The sequence below is a fragment of the Coloeus monedula genome, assembly GCF_965178545.1.
Source record: "Coloeus monedula genome assembly, chromosome: 16".
Classification (NCBI taxonomy): domain Eukaryota; kingdom Metazoa; phylum Chordata; class Aves; order Passeriformes; family Corvidae; genus Coloeus; species Coloeus monedula.
In genome coordinates, this window is record NC_138796.1 from 6,981,231 (window position 1) to 6,999,847 (window position 18,617).

General features: G+C 52.0%; 1 protein-coding gene across 2 annotated transcripts in view; it reads right to left on the reverse strand.

Annotated features, from left to right (window-relative positions):
* Positions 1 to 6,330: 6,330 nt before the first annotated feature.
* PEMT (phosphatidylethanolamine N-methyltransferase) overlaps positions 6,331 to 18,617 on the reverse strand; it is a 41,947-nt gene continuing 29,660 nt past the window's right edge. For both annotated transcript variants that reach the window (XM_082292006.1, XM_082292005.1), the window contains 5 exons: positions 17,544 to 17,689; positions 12,860 to 12,971; positions 8,829 to 8,903; positions 7,982 to 8,042; positions 6,331 to 7,279 (listed from right to left, as the gene is read on the reverse strand). In XM_082292006.1, the coding sequence (XP_082148132.1) occupies positions 7,988 to 8,042; positions 8,829 to 8,903; positions 12,860 to 12,971; positions 17,544 to 17,689 (388 nt within the window). In that variant the 3' untranslated portion in view covers positions 6,331 to 7,279; positions 7,982 to 7,987. The remainder of the gene's footprint in view (positions 7,280 to 7,981; positions 8,043 to 8,828; positions 8,904 to 12,859; positions 12,972 to 17,543; positions 17,690 to 18,617) is intronic.

Consider the following 18,617-nt stretch of genomic DNA (forward strand, 5'->3'; position numbering starts at 1 on the left):
AAACCCAAATGTATCACCCCAAATAACAAAAAGATCATTTAATTGAAGCAGTTGATGGAAAACAACAGGGAGAATAGGAAATGGCAACCTCTGGAGGACAGACAAATCAAATATCTCAATCAGCATTTATTGCTGGCCGTACAACTATTAATAGAGTCAGGAACAGGTAAAAATAGCCCATTCGAAACCTGCTCCTGGCTGACAGGAAAAAAATCCATTTGCGCCTTCTAAACAGTTCTTTGGGCAGAGCATGCCAGGAGACAGATGTGCACTGGGATCCTGTGGGTTTGGTGGAGTGGGACCAGAGCCAGGGACCCCCTGACAGCGAGGGCAGGACATCAGGGACCCAGGGTGGTTGGAGGAGAGCCAGTGGTGGTTGGAACTCCCAGGAAAGAGGATGTGGGCATTTTCTGTGCCATCCCAGAGCCCAGCTCCTCACGGAGTCACGCAGAGCCCAAGCAGGGAGCATTACACAGCATTAGCTGAGTCCTCCCAGGCTCATCTAGAAACTCATCTCCTGTAGGAGCAAAGCACATTTGCTGGGAGCCGCTGCCAGTGATTGATGATAAAGGATCCACCTTGCTGCGAGGCAAAGCCTTCCCACGGTTATGACTCTTTTACAAATCACCACCTATTTCTGACCTGACTGCAAATAGCCCAAGGCTTAAGCAGAGGCAGGTAAAAGGGCATTTCCCCCATGGCTGCCAGAGTTCACCCCTGCTATTTGTGGGATGTTTGGCTCCTTGCCTGGTTTTGGAGGATAGAGGCTCTTTCATGCATCAGCTCAGCACAGCCAGAGCCGCAGGCAGGATGCTCTGCACAAACCCCAGTGACACCTTTAATGGAATCACCTTCAACACAGATCAATCCTTGTTTTCTTGCTATTTCCCTCCCTATTTTCACCCTCCTTGGTTTACCAGCCACCTGCCAACCAGCAAAACCTACCCTGTGTCTGCGGGCAAGTGGCTGAGGAAAGGAAATTCCACAAAAGTCACACAAACATCCCAGCGACAGAACATGTGGCTCCCAAGGGCCTGGCTTGGACGAACTGTGCAGCAGCAAAACAGAGCTCACAGCAGCAGCACCACGGCAAAAATGTAGGAAGCAAAATGTTCCAGGAAGCAGGAGCGGCAGCGGGGTGCCCAGCACAGGGACAGGAGAGCAGGGGATACTTGGAAAAGGACAATTACATCAGAACATGAGTTTGGTTTCTGAGTGTGCTGCAGAGCTGGGAAGGATCATCCCCCCGGGGCAGGGCTGGCCTCGGTTCACGGCCGGGTCCGGCGGGTCCAAGCAGTGAAACAGGACTGGAAGAGCCATTTGTGCCGTTCCCAGCTGGCACATGCAGACCCTGCAGCTCTCCCAGGCCATGGAGAGGAGCACATCCCGCATGAGCTCCTTGTCACTGCCGTTAAGATGCTTCACATCCTACCAAGGGCTCATCCCCTCTGCAGCAGCACACAGCATTCCCTGGCTCTGGAGCAACCACACACGGAGCCAAGCCCGCTGCCCAGCCCGGCTCTCCTGGCTCCCCAGTTCTTGCTTTTCTCCCTCAGCACTGTCCTTTGGACAGGGTCCCTCTCCTGGGGGGATGTACAGCAAGCTGGTGTCCAGCTCCTTACCCTGCTCCCAAAGAACCAGTGTGGGCTGTACATTTCCCAGCAGCTGCTGGTGAACAGCAGGGATTTGTGGGACCCCAAATCCTGCCCTGGCTGCTCCCCTGGGGTGGGAGATGAAGTGAATGGCCAGAGGAAGAGGGGAGCAGCTGGGTAGGGAAGGGGAGGGAGGCTTTAGCCATAGTTCTTGCTTGTCCCCCTGAGGAAAAGCATCTGATTAAATCAAGATGCAGCATCCAGGGTTGCTATTCATTCCCTATATTATTAGCTTGTCTCATTTTATTAAATCTCTTTAAGGCTTTTCAGAAGAAGCACGTAATTCCCACCATATAATTTTTCCCAGATGAGATATGATGCAGAAGCTGCTCCTTCTCTGGGGACTGGGGGGTGGCTTTATTTGTTTCCTTCCCCCAACCCCTGCTTCTTTAGCAACACTTCTCATGTCTCTTGATTCCTTTTAACACTTGGGATTTGATTAAGAGAGAATCTGAAAGCCTGAGACATGTTCCAAATCCCCAAATCCCCTGGAGTTATCCAGGCAAGGGGTGGCAAGAGGTCCCTTGGAGACAACATCCCTCCGCCCGGCGTGATGCAGCTCCGAGCCAGGAAATCCCCCACTCCCAGTTTCCATCTCCTTTCATCCCATCCTCTCACCCACAGTTCACTGAGATGCAGCAGCATCCTGACAGCCTGAACAAAGGTGTCTCCATGTTTTGGATGTGTCCCCAAACTCCAGCCTCTTCTGCTCCCTTCCAAAGAGCAGAGTTTCCTTCAGCTTCTCTGAGATTAGAGAGAAATGTCACCTGTAACTGGAGATAGGCAGCAACTGGGCTTGGAGTACAAGGCACAGGGGAGAGGGAGGCTTGGTGACCCCAGTGGATGCATTGCTGTGGATTTCAGGCAGGTTCCCATGGAAATAGCAATGGTTGGCAGGGTTGGCAGGACAGAAATTAAAGCCCAGGAGGAGGCAGGGAGCCAGGTGGGCAGTGCCAGGCAGGAGCTGTCAGAGGGAAGGGTAGTGATGCTGAGGGCTCAGAGCCTGGAGATGCTTCCTGTCAGGTCCCACATCTGCTCCTGTGGGTCCAGAGGGGCTGAGGCCAGAGCAGGGGTGGAGAGGTTGGGATTTGGGGGAGTTGAGCTGGGCAAAGGCTGAGCCAGTGCCCAAATCCAGGACCCTTGAGGCTCCCATCCCAGCAGGCAGAGCCCAGCCCCGGCATCTTCCCAGGACTCTGGCGGCTCTGAGCCCTCCTGCGACCCAGGCTGGGAAAGGAGCCGTGCTCCGTAAACAGTTCCTCCACGAAGAAAAGGCAACATGGAAAAAGCAGCACATTCCTACCATTTTTTCCCTTTGAAATAGGAGCCAAGGAGGATGTGGCTCACCGGGCTGTCTCGGGGTGGCTTTGGAGTGTGAAAATTAAAGAAAACAGACTCGTAACTTGTCCTCTGCCTCATGGCGGGAGCTCCGTGCGTAAGGACCCCTGAGTGAGGGTGGAAATGGGCTGGGTTGGGTTGGATGGAGTCTTCTCCACTCTGTCCTCGATGGGGGTGATGCCGTGGGCAGGGGGACAATGGGCATGGGGTGCTGCTGCTGCTGCTCTCTGGGCACTGCGGGAAATTTCAAAGCTTTCCCTGGACACCCATGAGTTGGGAACTGCCTGTATCCCAGATCCCGAGCATGGGCCTGCCAGGAGTGCCCATGTGGCTCAGCCCTGGGATTTGTTTGGGCTCCAGCACTGGGAGTTTCCCAGATGGGAATAGTTTCCCACCACGGTGTTCTTCCCATTTCTTTGTGACCATTTTTTCCCTACACAACAGGGATAGAACAGACTGGTTTATTCCCCTGTAAAGATAAATTCTGTCATGTCCCCTGTCCACCTTCTCTGGATTAAGGGACTCCCAATAAAGCAGTGCCCAAACTGCCCCCAAAGCTCAAAGCTCATCTTGGCTTTTACATCAAATCCCAACCGCTGGCAAAAAAGCCAAGGTTCTGCCTCAGCTTTGGGATGGGTTTGGGAGCCCCCACCAGAGCCCTGAGCACCCCATTACCTGCCATCTTCCCAAACAGCCAAAGGGCAGACTCAGCAAGCAGGAGCCCGGCGGGAATGGCGAATTCCCAATGCCGCCAGTGCCGCACGTGCTGCCCGGATTGTGCCACGTGTTTACTCTCTGTGTTTGTTTGCCACGTAAGGGCTGGTGGCCGTCCCTCCCCTGGGGCAAGGCAGCGCAGCTTCCCTGGACGAAAGCAAACACGGGCACAGGGTTATGGGCAGTCACAACGGAGGGAAGGGCCTTTGGAATGTGTCCCTGCTTCTGCATGTCACCCCATCAGGGAAAGGACCACAGGATGTAGCCTCCATCTCCTGAAGTGCTCCTGGATGAAGCATCCTGTGAGCGTGGAGCTGGCACATCCCCTTTGCTGGGGCGTTTATTGCACAGATGATCCCCTCATCCCAAGGAATTACCATGTGCAGTTCCATGGAAGGGAGATGTGTGGGGGGAGCCATGCAAGCAACCACGCAGAGAAACCCTCTGTGAGGGTGGGCACAGAGGTTGTGTGGTGGGATGGGGGACCTGAGGCAGCACAGAGCAATGGCCTCGGTGACCCAGCTGTCCCTGCCAGGTAGGAGTTGAGATTTAACTAGTTTCTCCTTTCCTGGTGTTTGCTCTGGAGAAATATCTCAAACTTCAAAGGAAGTGTTATCTTTGGTGTCAGCACACAGCATCACGTGAGACAATTCCCAAGGCTGCAAACAACCCCCCTGCCAAGCTCCAGTGGGCCCAGAAAGCTCCATGCTGGATTTTGAAGGCATGAAGTTACAAAAATGGCCCCATGACCCCATTTCCAGGAACCCCATTTGGTCCTTGATGTCTCTGTAAAAGCCAGAGGGATGTGCCTGCCTGTGGCAGTGTGGAGCTGGGGCTGCTGAGGCTGGTCCTGGGGGTCCCACAGTGCAGGTCTTGCCTTTGGAAGCAGCAGGATTCATGTTCTGACCCAGGGGCCATGAGATCCATCCCTGCATTCATGCAGGATATGTCCCAGCTGCAGCCAGGAAGAGGAGAAACAGCTGCAACACCACTAGCACTTCATGCTCAGCCTGAAGGTTTCACCCTCTCCCTGTGTAATCTCAAATTCTTGGAAATATTAGGCAATTGGAGAGGAATCACATTTTTTTCCTTATAACCAAGGAGAGTCCCCTAATCCCTTGTTGTTAAACACTGTAAAACAACACCAATAATGGCGTCTCTGTGTTTCCCTCCCTGCAGCCCCGGGGAATAGCACAGCACCACCTGGGACTGGTCCTGGCCAGGGCCACCCCCTGCCCCAGGGAGAAACTTGGGCTCAGACCCCTTGAGATGGGCTGGAACATCACCTTCCAGCTCCTCACATTCCCTCTTCAGGGAGAGAGCAGACGCCTCTAAAATGTCAAACTCCAACTTTATGGCAGCCAGAACCAGTTCTGTGAAGGCAGAGACATTTAATCCATGCTGGCTGCTGTGGGAAGAACCACTAAAACCAGGGATGTGTCTGGCATAACCCCAGAAAAAAACCCTTGTGCAATGCAATGCGAAACTGCCACAGAATGTCTGGGAAGTGGGAAGGGCTGGAAATGGCAGAACAAGGGCGAAGGAGTCCATGAAGCCAGTCCCAGCACAGCACAAATCCCTGTGCTCATGGGATGCTGTGGGCATGGGATGGCAAACAGCTCCACCACTGGGGTTTACAGTGACAGACACACATTTTAGGAGGCTGATATTGGCTGGGGAGGGGAATGGTACAACTGGGGTCCCCTCTGGCCTTGCAGAAGGGACTGGGAACAGCACACATGGTCCCCAGACCAGGAATGAGACAGCACAAATACAGCCCTTGCTGTGTTCTCATTAGGAGTAATTCTTCCCGTATGAGCACGTGCTTCTTCAGTAAATACTGATTTCACTTATCAACAAATCCAAGTTTATTGACATCAGAGACTTTGAGCCAGAACTGGCAACTCTGACATAAATTGTCTGAATAATGCAATGTATCCTCTCCTCGATGGTTGCTATGGGTACTGGGCCAGTTTAGCCTCCGTCTATAAACATTAACTGTGAAGGGGATGTGGAAACTTATCTAAAAATAAAATACTATGCCCAAATCTTTGAGAGGAAGGTTGTGGAGATGGCAATAAAAAAAGAAATCTATGTGTAATGGTTCTGAAGTGATGAAACACAAACACAGCATTTGTGAGCCCTTCCGGAGGAAATGGAGGCTGGACTGAAAAGAGACCAACACTTTTAATTCTGCTGAGCAATGCCCAGAGGGTGAATTAATTACAATGTGCAAAGCAAAAGGAAATGGAACCGTTTCATGGAGGTGACACTGAGAAGAGGGAGGACCCTCTGTGGAGGGGACGATGTGATGCTGAGATGTGGCCCCATGCTCCAGTGCCCGTGTGGGAGCTGGCAGCAGCACAGCTCCCTTCTCCAGCACCTGCTCGCTTGGTCATTTACAGTTTATTTCTCAAACTGTTCTGGGAATCTGTAAAAACAGAGCCTGAGGCCGCAGCATCACCTCTGGAGTCTTTCTGTTCAAGGCAGGATCCAGTGGGGGGAAATTCTGGGATGTGCCGAGGCTGGTAGCAGGGGCAGAGGGGCACATCCGTACCCGGCTGCTGCACGGTGTGGAAGGCAGAAACAAACCTTTCCCTTCCTCCCTCCCTCCCACCCACTGCCCCTGCAAGGCAGTGAAAAACAGCTGGAAGGCACTGGGTGGTGGGAAAGGCAGCAGGACCCTCATGAGGACCCAGGGAAAAGGAGGGGTTGGGGCATCAACATGGACAGGGGTGGGATATCTGTGAGGTGCAGATATGGATTGACTCTTCCCCTGGGTCTTCTCCGTGCTGGGATTTCCCCATGGGACAGCTGCCATCTCTCCATCACCCTGGGCTGTGGTTTAGGTCATACATTCACATCCCTGTGCTTTTCAATCACTTTTCTCGGAGCCTTTGCAATAGTGCAGAGACGCTGCAGGGCTCTGCACAGGTGGGAAACTGCAGATCTGGACGGGGAGGTTCCTTCCCCAAAAAAGAGGGGCTTGGTTGTTGGGTTTGCAGCAGGTTTTGCTGTTGTTGAGCTCACACCAGATTCCTCTGTTCCCTCCCCAGCTGCATTTGAATCCTCAGGGGCTCCCGAGCTCTCTCCATTGCTGCACCCGAGCTTTGTCTGCTTCTCATAGCTCTTAGGCAGCACCTTCAGACGATCTTCAGGGTCAGCTGGAGCTGGTGCTTCCATATGCTCAGAGCTCACTTATGAAAGGCCCCCAGTGTCTCCATCATTACTCTGCTTTCCCTCCAGTCCAAAGGAAATTCCTTTTTCCCTGCAGATCTCCAATAATCGGTGTGGGAGCGGAGGTGGGGAGGTCTCTCACTGTGTCACTCCCAGGAGAGCATCAGGAGCTTCAGTGACCTGGACAGAGACCTGGGGAGAGGGACCTCCATCTCCCATGGGCTGTGGCAAGGAGTTGCCACCACACTCAGGCTATTCCTCTGGTCACTTCCAGTGCTGCAGGGAGCTCAGTCAGCTCATTAAGGGTTGCTGGGCTAATTACTAGGATACATCTCAGTAGGAAAATGGGCAAATCAGACAGTGTGGGGACCGGAGAGGCACGAGGTACCTGAGAGAGTGCTCTGCAAAAGGCAAAGGGACAAGAGTCCATTGGGGACCTCACTGGTGCCACAGCAGCTCTGTCAGCAGCAGTTACGGTGCTGCCAAAACCTCAGCAGTGCTGTGGGATCATCCCAACTCTCCAACAACCAGCAGGCAAATGCACTGGGAGTTCCAGGATGGCAATGAACCCCCAGGAAAGGAGCCTGGCCAGGAGCTTGTGCTTTTGCAGAAGCCTTTGATCCCCCAAACAAGCCTGGGCTGAGGTTTTAGGGTGAGCCCACCGGCAGAAATGTTCCTGGCTCAGGCAAGGAGCAGCTGGATCAGAGATGCCTGATTTCCCTGAGGGATGAGGAGGCACACATGCCCTCTCACACCATCCTTGCCACTCTCTGGAGCACCTGCCATGGCCAATAGCTGGTTTTTTCTGCCTGATTCAGATTAAGCCTGGAGCCTTGAAGCTTCCCAGCAATTTTCCCTCACACTGATTCTCAAGTGTATAATCAAAACAATTTGGGGGCTGCTGGCTGGGTGCCAAGAGGCGGACACAACTGCTGCTGTGAAAAGCCTCTCTGCCTGGGATTTTGCAGAAGCTTGAAGCTCAAATGCTTTGAGAAGTGTGGAAAGGACTCTGGAGGAGCTGGGGAAGGCAGGACTGGGCAGGGGTGCTCGTTGGTGGGGGAGCCCAGCAAAGCAGCCCCTGAAATGCCCATCAGCAAACGTACCTCGGGCTACTTGCTCTTCACTCCCTTCTGCTTCTGCCGATAGATTTCCTCTGTGAAAGGCCTGTAATTGGGAGGATGGGAGAGAGGGGGCAGAGACAAAAGACAGGGGCAAAAGAAGGGAGGAAGAATTAAAATCAAGACTAGTGAGTGCTCTCCTTTGGGTCTACAAAATCTGTCCTTCATGGGTTGGCATAGCCTGACTATTCCTGTGCCGTGGCAATCCTGGTCTCAGCCTCTCTGGGTTGTGGAGCAGCTACAGGACCATCCCTGGATTGTGGAGCAGCTACAGGACCATCCCTGTGCGGAGCAGAACGAGGCTCAGCACACACCCAGACTCCCCCTCATGCAGACCGTGGCTCTCTGCATCTCCTCCTCCCTTGCAAATACAAAAGACCTTTCACCAGTACAACTGCTACTTCTGGGAGTTACTTTGTGCTGCTCCATCCTGTGCTGCTGGCTGGGCTATTGTGGTGCAAAACAGCAGAGAAGCCCATCCAAGGAACTACAAAATGCAAGTGCTTCTTGCAGGGGCTCTTCTGAAGACACAATGAGTCCTCTCACTGCCTTCCTTATTGTTCTTCTATAAACAGAATCTGGCACCCAAAAGGAAAAAAAGGTCTCATTTTGCTAAAAATAAAATATGCACAAACGTTCATAGAACTCAGCAAATAGTTTCAGAGTGGAATCTGCCCATTATCAAAACAATTGAAAAATAATCCTCTGTTTTCCTTCTTCCCTGCTGAATTAATTGGAAAAAAACATCTCTACTTGTGCAGTTCTCTGAAACCTCGGGAGTTAAAGCTGGTAGAAATAATTAGAAGCTCTCCAGTTCTGCACAGCTACTCACCCCTCGTACAGCACAGCGATTGTGTAGGAAATTGCCACTACAGCTGTCAGCAAAAGGCCAGCTGGGCTGGCATGCCTGTTTTGAAAGAGAAGGGAAGGATCAGGTAAGTACATGGGCTTATGCAAGACCTGGTTGAGAAAGTGAAATGAGACACTGGGCTGCACAGAACTCTCGTTCGCTCATTAAACAGAAGCGAACAAAAGGGTTGGGGTTTTTTCTATGCTTAATGTTAACTGTCTTAGACAGATGTTCCTTGGCAAAGACTTCCCCAGCCTACTTCAGCGACTTCTTTTAAGTCTGATCCCTGCTATGAGAGCTCCTGCTCTGATGCTAAATCCTGAGATTATAGGGATGTTTAAGGGCTGAGCAGCTGCTGACATACGGCTGCAGCTCCCAGCCCATGCTCTGAGGGAAATGCCTGATGTCCCAAAAAGATGGGCCATCCAGGGCACAGGGGACACCAGGCAGACAGAGCAGTGTATGGCACCGCACACATCCAAGTGGTGGCTCAGCCAGTGCAGGGATGGGAACGGGAATGGAAAGGGATGGGAAGGTCCATTCCTGTCCTGGGAAGGGTGCTGGGCTGGGTGCTGCATCAGGGCTGGGCGCTGCACTGGGGCCTGGTTCACTTTTAAACCCATTTCAAGGTGTTTCAGGAATGTGTCCTCCAGCGAGATGTCACCAGGCACAGCATGGGGGACCAATGCCACCCACTGCTCCTCACTGTCTGGTTATGGGGAGAGATGATCAAGAACTGTGGATACAATGGAGATGGCTGTTCCTTTTAGCAGAGGCCAAAGCTTTGGGACCAAAAATCCTCATCACCTCCTGCTCTAAAGAGAGATGTCATAGAATCATAGAATCACAGAATGGTTTTGATTGGAAAGGATCTCAAAGCTCATCTCATCCCGCCCCCTGCCATGGGCAGGGACACCTTCCACGATCCCAGCCTGCTCCAAACCCTGTCCAGCCTGGCCTTGCACATTTCCTCACCAAGGGCCAGATAAATGCTTTATTTGCTGACAGCGTCCCCCTCAGAGCTGAGCTGCCACCAGCAGTTAAAGGCAATCACCAGAGTCCTAATTAAGGGGGACAATTAAGATAAGCTTTGAAGTTTCTTCCAACCCAAACCATTCTGTGATTTTATGAGGACAAACATCCCAGAAGCCTGGCACAAGGTGACTTGTGCTGCTGGGAAAACACACCTGCAGAGAGAGACTGAACTACCTAAACCTTGTACTGGAGCCACTTTCAGGTACCACCCAGCCTCCTCAGTTCCTGAAGAGGCACCCACAAATCTCCACCTTTTCACTGTTTTCATTCTATAATAACTTTTCCCCTCATTAGGAAGCTTCGGGCAACTTCTTTCTCTCCCAACCCCCTGCTATTACATGCTTAGTCATGTCTCCTTCTTGATTCCTATCAGAGAGAACAAATTTACATGATTGTTTGTTGACAGCAAGACCTCTAATTGCATCATTTGGCTGCAGCTCCAGCTCTGATTTACACAGTCTGCTGCTGTGAGTTAGAACACTTCCCTACCAGAGGCACACAAAACTGTCCCCACACAGTGAATGCTCCATTTGTCTCGCAGGAGAAACGCGGCTGCTCGACACAGGCGATGACCAGAATTTGGGTGAACTGTTCCTGTCCTCTTATGAGTTTGACCTACATATTAGGCCACATCTGATTGTAGCAGTGATGATGAATCAGTCAGGAAGGTTTTGTTGTCCTAGCAGGACTTTTTCTTTGGGTAGAAAGTCTGTCTGTCCCCAGCCTTGCTGCAGCTCCCCATGGCTGTGGGTTGTCACCCCATTTGATGCTTTTAAGGCTGGACTGGAGTCAGAGGACAGGATGATTTTCACCCCTTATGGATGAAAATGGATCAATCCTTTGGGTTCTGATGCCAGGATAAGGAGTGATGCATCACCAATGGAGGACAAATGTGCTTTGTGTTCCAGGTCTGGCCAGAACCAGACAGCAAACACATTCCTCCAGCATCCTTCCTGCTGCCACAGAGATGGGACGTCAGCTCTGGCCTCTGAGGGCAGACACCTGACATCTTCTGAAAGCCCTGGGACCTCAGGAGACAGCATGGACCCCCACAAAAATTCAGCCAGTGGAGGGTGTCCAGAGAAGGGAATGGAGCTGGAGATGGGTCTGGAGCATCAGGAGCAGCTGAGGAGGCTGGGGGGGCTCAACCTGGAGAAAAGGAGGCTCAGGGGGAACTTTCTCACTCTCTCCAACTCCCAGACAGAAGGGTGGAGCCAGGGATACAAGCGACAGGAAAAGAGGGAATGGCCTCAAGTTGCCCCACAGGAGGTTTAGGTTGGATATTGGGAAAATTTCTTCCCCAGAAGGGTTGTCAAGCCCTGGCACAGGCTGCCCAGGGCAGTGGTAGAGTCACCATCCCTGGAGGGATTTAAAGCCAGGTAAATGTGGCATTTGGGGACATGTTTTAGTGGTGATCATGGCAGTGCTGGGTTAATGCTTGGACTCGATGACTTTAGAATCCTTTTCCAACCTAAATGACTGTGTGATTATATGAACCGAGATCCCAGGGAAGACAAACAGCCAAAACCACCGAGAGAAGGGTTGTGCTGAGCTCCCCCCAGGCAGGTGGGCGGTGTCTTGGTGCCACTTTGCACAGCTCCAGCCATTTGTTCACAGCAATTATTTGTCACGCCTCACTGGCCTTAATGGTGGCAGCCTTTTAACGAGAAAAAGCAGGCAATCACTGCTATCCTGAGCTGCTTCGAGCTGCTCTTGCTCGGAATTGTGGTGGAAGACCACAATGAGAGGGATGATGAAGGGATTCTGTGACAGAAACAGCTCAGGAGAGTTCAGTGGATTCTGCAAAGGTTTTAGGAAGTAGTTTGATGCTAATTTTAAAACAAATTAAGATCTTATAATTCCTCCTGGTCAAATTCCTCCTGTGCTGCTGTGGGGGTCGTGGTGTGGTGTGGGGGGACTCATCCTGCCCCAGCTCCGCCCCACTTCCCACAGCAATATCCATGTTTCCATGGTGCTGCTGCAGACCCTGTGGCCAACTCTCGTGTCCAGCATTGCCTCCCTCTGGCTCTCCTGCGCCATTTCCCAGGATTTAAACCCCATCCAGTGCCGTGGCTGTGCCAGGAAGGGAAACAGTCTCACGCAGCCAACCCTGACAGCACCGGGGGGGATTTCAAGCGCAGAACTAACAGCAACAAGGCTCAGTGGAGACAGGAGAGAAACCATCAGCTTTACTTATTACCAGGGGCTGCACACATGGCTGAAAAAATGACCAGAAAGTGGCAAAGCACTTCATTTTTCCACCCAAGCAGAGGAGAAGTGGTCACAGTCAGGAGCAGCAGTGCAAAATACCCAGTGGTAATGGCCTGCAACACTCCACGGGTTCCTGAAGTAACACAGCCAGGGATTTTTTTTTTCTCCTGGGCAAATAAATAAAATGTGATATTAAATGAAAACCACATCAAACTTGTTACACTGAATAGAGTATATTGCTCATTTGCTGCTAAATTACAGCCTATTCATTTCCTCCTAGGCAGGCTATTAAGCTGTGTTGTATCACACAAGGAGTGTTTCGGAAGTGTTATCACTGTGGGCTGGGGGAAAGGGTGGCTTGACTTGTTTTGTTTTTGTCAGAGTAATTGCAGGGTCACACTGCTCCCCAGTCCCAGTGCCCTGCCCCTGCCGAGTGACACCCTGCATGAATTTGGCCCTGACTGTTGATTTTTCCACGTGCAGAGTCTGCCAAGGACCTCATTCAGCTGCAGAGCATTTACTGATGCCTCCTCTCCCCCAGCACTTGGCCGCTATTTATTTTTCTACAACAAATGCTGCGTTTTGAGACAGCACAAGATTTTCCACGCACAAAAATAGCCAGGGAGACAGAAGTCAGGGGATGCTGCACTTTCTCTGCCATCACAGCATGTTTTTTTGGCCCCCAATGCAGCCTGGCACCTCATGCCCTGCCAAGAAACCCCACACTCGCCCTACAACCAGAAGTGTTTGTACGGGCACGTACTCACATGAGGGACCAGCCCAGGTAGATGGCTGTGCTGCCCCAGTACATGGGATTATCCAGGACGCTGAAGGGGAAGCTGGTCACTTTTTCCTCCATCAGGATGCCGAAGTAATCACCTAAGAGCAAGCAGAGAGCTTCTGGTTAGGCTCCATGAAACTGGGAGTCATGGGGGGCTTTGGCACACTGATACCCTCCCTGTGCCACAGGGCATCCCTGCCAGGGATACACAGCAAAGGATTTTAGCACTGACTTCCAGGCTGAGAAAACAGCAACAAATAAGTTGTTTGTTTACTCTGTGTCTATCAGCTTTTCCAGGAATGGCTCTTTGCCCACGAGGAAGATTCCTGCATTGCAATGAGGTTATGGCAGCCACGTCCCTCATCAGGACGCAGCTCTTGAGGTCCCAACTGGTAATTCTGGTTTTCTCACTTGTAAAATTGCCTGTCAGATGCCACTCCACAAGGAAGCAAGTGCACAGGAGCAAATCCATTTAATGTGAAAATAAGCCCAGTGCCGTGTAATGGCGTTTGGAGCTGTTATAATCATGACCACCACGACCAAATGCCCTCATCCATAATGTCACCCTTATCTCATAGTTCAGAGAATTTCTCAGAATTTCAGAAAATAGCACCTCTGCCTACAAAACACGCAGTTATTGGCACAATGATGATGATGATAATGGGTGATTGTCATCTGTAATGAGGAAAGCTTTCAGAACTGTCAGGATCCAACCAGCTTCCCATCTACCTCAGAGTAATCCTTCCACCCTCCTGAAAGGAGCTTGGAAAAGAAATGACAAGGAGGTGTGCAGCTCGTGAGCAACATTTCGGGGGGGGGGGGGGGTGGGGGTAAAGGGCCAGGATGCAGATCTCTGGTTCTGCTGGTCTTACAAGTGAGACCAAAAAGGGCCACATCTACACGGCTTTTAAATCCCTCCTGGGATGGTGACTCCACCACTGCCCTGGGCAGCCTATGCCAGGGCTTGACAACCCTTCCGGGGAAGAAATTTTCCCAATATCCAAACTAAACCTCCCATGGTGCAACTTGAGGTCATTTCCTCTTATCCTGCCCCTTGTACCCTGGGAGCAGAGCCTGACCCCCCACCCCGGCTGCCCCCTCCTGTCAAGGAGTTGTGGAGACCCAAAAGGTTCCCCCTGAGCCTCCTTTTCTCCAGGCTGAGCCCCCCACAGCTCCTTCAGCTTCTCCAGGTGCTCCAGACCCTTCCCCAGCTCTGTTCCCTTCTGTCCACTGTACCATCCACGCTCCATGTCCACTGCACAAGACAAGCATTGATCCGTGAGGAGCAGCCGGTCCCTCAGCCCAGGGCACTGCCACCACCTCAGGTTGTGTCCCCAGCTTTGCTGCCAGCCCCTTCCCTGACCTTGGGCAAGTCTCCTCCGTCCCTCCCGGTGCTATTGTGCACCGATCATAACATCAGTCTTTCTTAGAGCACAGCGGGTGGTGAGGATTAATGTATGGTGAGAAAGTGCTCACAAATCCAGATGAAAGGCATTACAGGAGTGCAAACTATTCAAGGTTATTATTATTACCTGGATCGTAGTGTAATTTCTTTGACCTCACATGGTGCTAAAACATTTCTTTCTAAGGATAAACAGCCCCTGCCCAATTACACAATGCTTTTGGGCTTTAACTACAGGCCACTAAGTGAGATAATTGCCTCGTATTCATACTATATGTTCTCACAGTTACTTGGCAATACATCTCTGAGATTGTTCTGGTAGAAAGAACACATCACCCCCTGCCACAGCCCGTTTCTGTGCTTTCTTATGTGTCAAAATGCTTCATTATCCCCTGCCCACCCTCGCCTTTGAGCTGAACGCCTCACTCCCCAAATGGCACTGGCACTGAGAGGAGGTTGACACAAAGCCCTGGGTTTGTGGGGCTGGCAGGGGCTTATCTGTACCCAGCACTGGTGGGGCTGTGGAACCCTCCAGGCAGGCTCCCCACGAGCAGGAGCACACAGGCAGCTCCCCAGGAGCTTTTCCAACGTAATCTCTGCCTCTAAACCTGCACAGGTCAATGAACATGAGCACCAGAGAGGTGGTTTATATGTGTTTTATGTTCAGAGAGGTGCTTAGGGAAAGGACTGTGTGTTGTGTTGCACAGCATCACCCTGGGCATCTCCTGTGCCTTCACTGAGCCCTCAAATCAGGAATCAGCTCCTTGCCAAGCTGAGGGGCTTTGGCATCTAATTTGAGCTGGTTTTTGCTGGAGGTCTGTGCAGCCATCTCACTGCACACAGTGGGATCACAGCACCAAAAAGCCATTCAGTGCACTCTGCAAGGCTCCCCAGAATCCCTGGAGCCTGACCTGGGCTGAAGCACCACCTCTGCTTCACCCTGGAGAGTTGCTGCCTTCTCCAGGCCCAGCAACAGACTTCGGTCAAGTTAGATTGACTTGAAATCTTGGTCAGTGCTGGAAGAAATGTCACTGGGGTATGAGGCAGATGGGCTCAGACAGGCAAAGCAGCCTCTCCATGTCCTCAGCCTCGGGAAGCCAAGCCCTCATCACTGTGTTTTTGGGAAGCAGGGGAAACAGTGAGGGTGCTGAAGTGATGCCTGAATCCCAGTGAGGGCACAGCATGGAGACAGGGCACTAGGGATGGCTCTGCCAGGGAGAGGGGCCACATCCAGCTGCTGCAAACAGCATCTGGAGCTGGTGCTGCCGCGCTGGAGATGGGGTGGCACAGCCAGGCTTGCTGGAGAAGGGTGACTCACACGGCTCCCACTGCACTGTTTAGCCCACACTAGAGACACAAAGTGTTCTGCAGCTGCTCCAGAGCCTAAATGTGCTGTAAGGAAGGAATTCAACAGGCAGCCCTGTGCCCTGTCTAGTTCAGCCCTCACTGCTGTAGGAAAACCCACAAAGGAAGGGTCACATCCAGCTCTAGTAATTTTTGAAGTGCCTGTGTGTCAGAGGCTCTCTCAAAACTTTTCTTGAGCTCAGATGCCGACAGTGAGAAGAAGCTGGATGCCCAAGCAGTGCACCCTTTGCTACCTGAAGTCCTTGCTCCTCCAGCAGTGCCAGTGCAGCATGAAAATCCTGCACGGATGTTGGAAGTACCCATCCTGAGAGAGTCCTGAGCAAGAGATCCTCAGAGACCTGCAGACTCAGTGTCTTTTCCATGGCTGGGTAACAAACCACACTGAGGGGCATTCTCCACTAAGAGTTTGCTAACTTGGACCCACGGGGCTTATGCGAAGCAGAGAAGCTCTTACCAGTCCAAGGATGGATCCTCCATGGGGCTCCAGCTGGGCCATGCCTCAGTGCTGCAGAGGTCCTGAGCCAGCCTGGCTGCATTAGCACGTGCTCCTGGCATGTCCCCTGGCATGTCCCCGGCCTGACTCAGCTCCGCCCTGGTGCCCGTCATGCCCCGCTAGCAGAGAGAGCTGGTCCTGCTGTGTCAGTCCAGGGCAGTGGTGGCAGGGAGAGCCTCCCCAGCAGAGAGGATGGCGCAGAAATGCCTTATATGGACCACTGACACCCACCTCTTCCCTGCCTCAGGGGATACAGATCCGAGGGACAGGGCCCCCTCACCCCTTATGCTGAGCCTGACTCACTTGTTTGCTTTTTCCCAGCGGTTCAAGTCCAGTGGATCCTCCTGGTCGGATGAATCAGGCTTTACGTAAACAACTCCAGATCTGGCTGAACTTCAGGAGCGTTCAAGCAGCTCTTGCTGACGGGTACTCCTGTGCCTGGCCTTTCTGGACATGTCTCCACAGGCACAGCATCACTCCAGGGGGCTACTGGTGATTTTGGAGGATGCTGGTGCCCGGTAGCTGAGGAACAGGGGTGTGACAGGGGGCCAGGAGTGAGGCTGCACATGGAGGGTGCAGGCACATGTTCAGGAGTGCTGAGCTCTATTTCTGGCAGCAGGATTTTGGCCAACTCAACACATTTCTTTGCAACTCCACTTGAAACCAGGAAGGCTTATTACATCCCTCTCTTCTTCCTAGCGACGCCACAGGAGCTAATTGAATTTGGTTTGTAAAGCACTTGCAAAAGCACAGCCTAAATGAGGTGTCAAAGCTGGGGCTGTGATTATTTCAGCCAGCAGGAGCTGCCCCTTTCCTTGGATATTTATTGTTCCTGTCTCTACTTTATTTTTATGAATTCCACACATACTGGCATGTTTTTAAAGTCAACAATGCCAACAGAATTACGCTCTAAATGTTAAAGCAGGCGCAGTGGAAAATGCCTTCTGCCATAAAGCGGCAGATAAAAGGACCTGTCAACGAACATCAGGTTTATTGCAGAGGGGAGAGCAAACAACATCCTGCCTCAGCACGTGTGACAAGCAGGTGGGTGCTCGGAGCAGGGCTGCTGGACAGCTCACAACCGCTGCGCCGGTGCCACTTGTGGGGTCTTGAACTTGGAGTCCCTTTTCTGGAGGGTGTTTGGGCTGGCAGATGAGCAGCTGTGCTCCAAACCTCCAGGCTTGATGCTGGAGGTGATGGGATTTGCTGTATAAAACCACTGTGCTGTCCTCTCAGTGCGAGGTAACTGAGGTAACAGCAGGGTTGGATCACGCTTTGGTATCATAATGACAAAGCTAACAGCCCTGAAGGCAAGGACGAGGAAATTCCCACAGGACTCTGCCCTAGCAAGAGATCCCTGCAAGGATTAAATGCACTTTCTGGTAAAGCTGTTGGATTTTCAGTGCTTACCTAGGAACGTCCCAGTGAAACCCAGTGCTAAGAAGCTGGAGATGACAAACAAGATCCCTACAGCCGAGATGGCCAAGCCTGAGTAGTAGGTCCAGTGTAAGTCCCAGCCCTCCAGCTTTGGCTGGCTCTTCATGGCTTCTGTGAAGCTGTCAAGGAGACAACAAGGGCTGTTAAAAGCAGCAACTCATTATTAACATCACCCACGTCTCCCTGGGAGATGTGGAGCTTTGGGAGTGGAAGCTGCTGAGGAAGTCCCTTCTCCATATCCCTTTTCCACCCAGGCCTACTCAACCACCCAATGGAAAAAGCAATCAGCTGAAGGCTGTGAGCAGCCAGGGCTTGACTGGGGGCTGGTATTTCTACCCACAACCCTTGCTAGCTCCTGGAAATACCAGCCCCACTGACTTGTGATACCAAAAGCTTTGCCTTATTGACCAAATCCCAGTTTTCACCATTACTGAGAGCTCTGGGACACACACCCTTGCAAATGCTGGAGGCTGCGATGCCGTGGCACAGGACTCGAAGAGTTGGGAACAACTGGCTGGATTATCTCGTGCTCCCACCCCCGTTTCCCTCCATCAAAATATTTTGCAGCATTCATGCGTTAGCCACGTGCCCAGGAGTGATTCACGGCTGGAGCCTGACAGTCAGGGGGAGGATTGGAACAGCAAAAGGAAAATACGAGAGAAGAGGGAGTGTGAACACAGCTCCTCCATTCCAGGCTAGGTCAGGCATTTCGGGTCTGACCTTCCAAATACTCGTTTGTGATCGGAATAATGCTGACCACTCCCTTCAGCCCCCTGAACTCTGCCCAGAGCCAGGGCTTGGCAGGCTCAGCATCGCACACGGCTCCGACACAAATGCATGGTGACAAAAGAGACAACGCTGTGATTAAAAAAACACCATTAATAACACTAGAGGAGATAACAGACCTACAGAGCTCTACACAGTGTTTCTCCACATGTTGTTGACACATGAGGTAGGAAACTTTGAGCCTTTTTTTAATGAGCACCCTGGAGGCTAAAATTCAAGCGGAATAACAGCTCTCCTGCACCTCCAGCCACCACTGTCTGT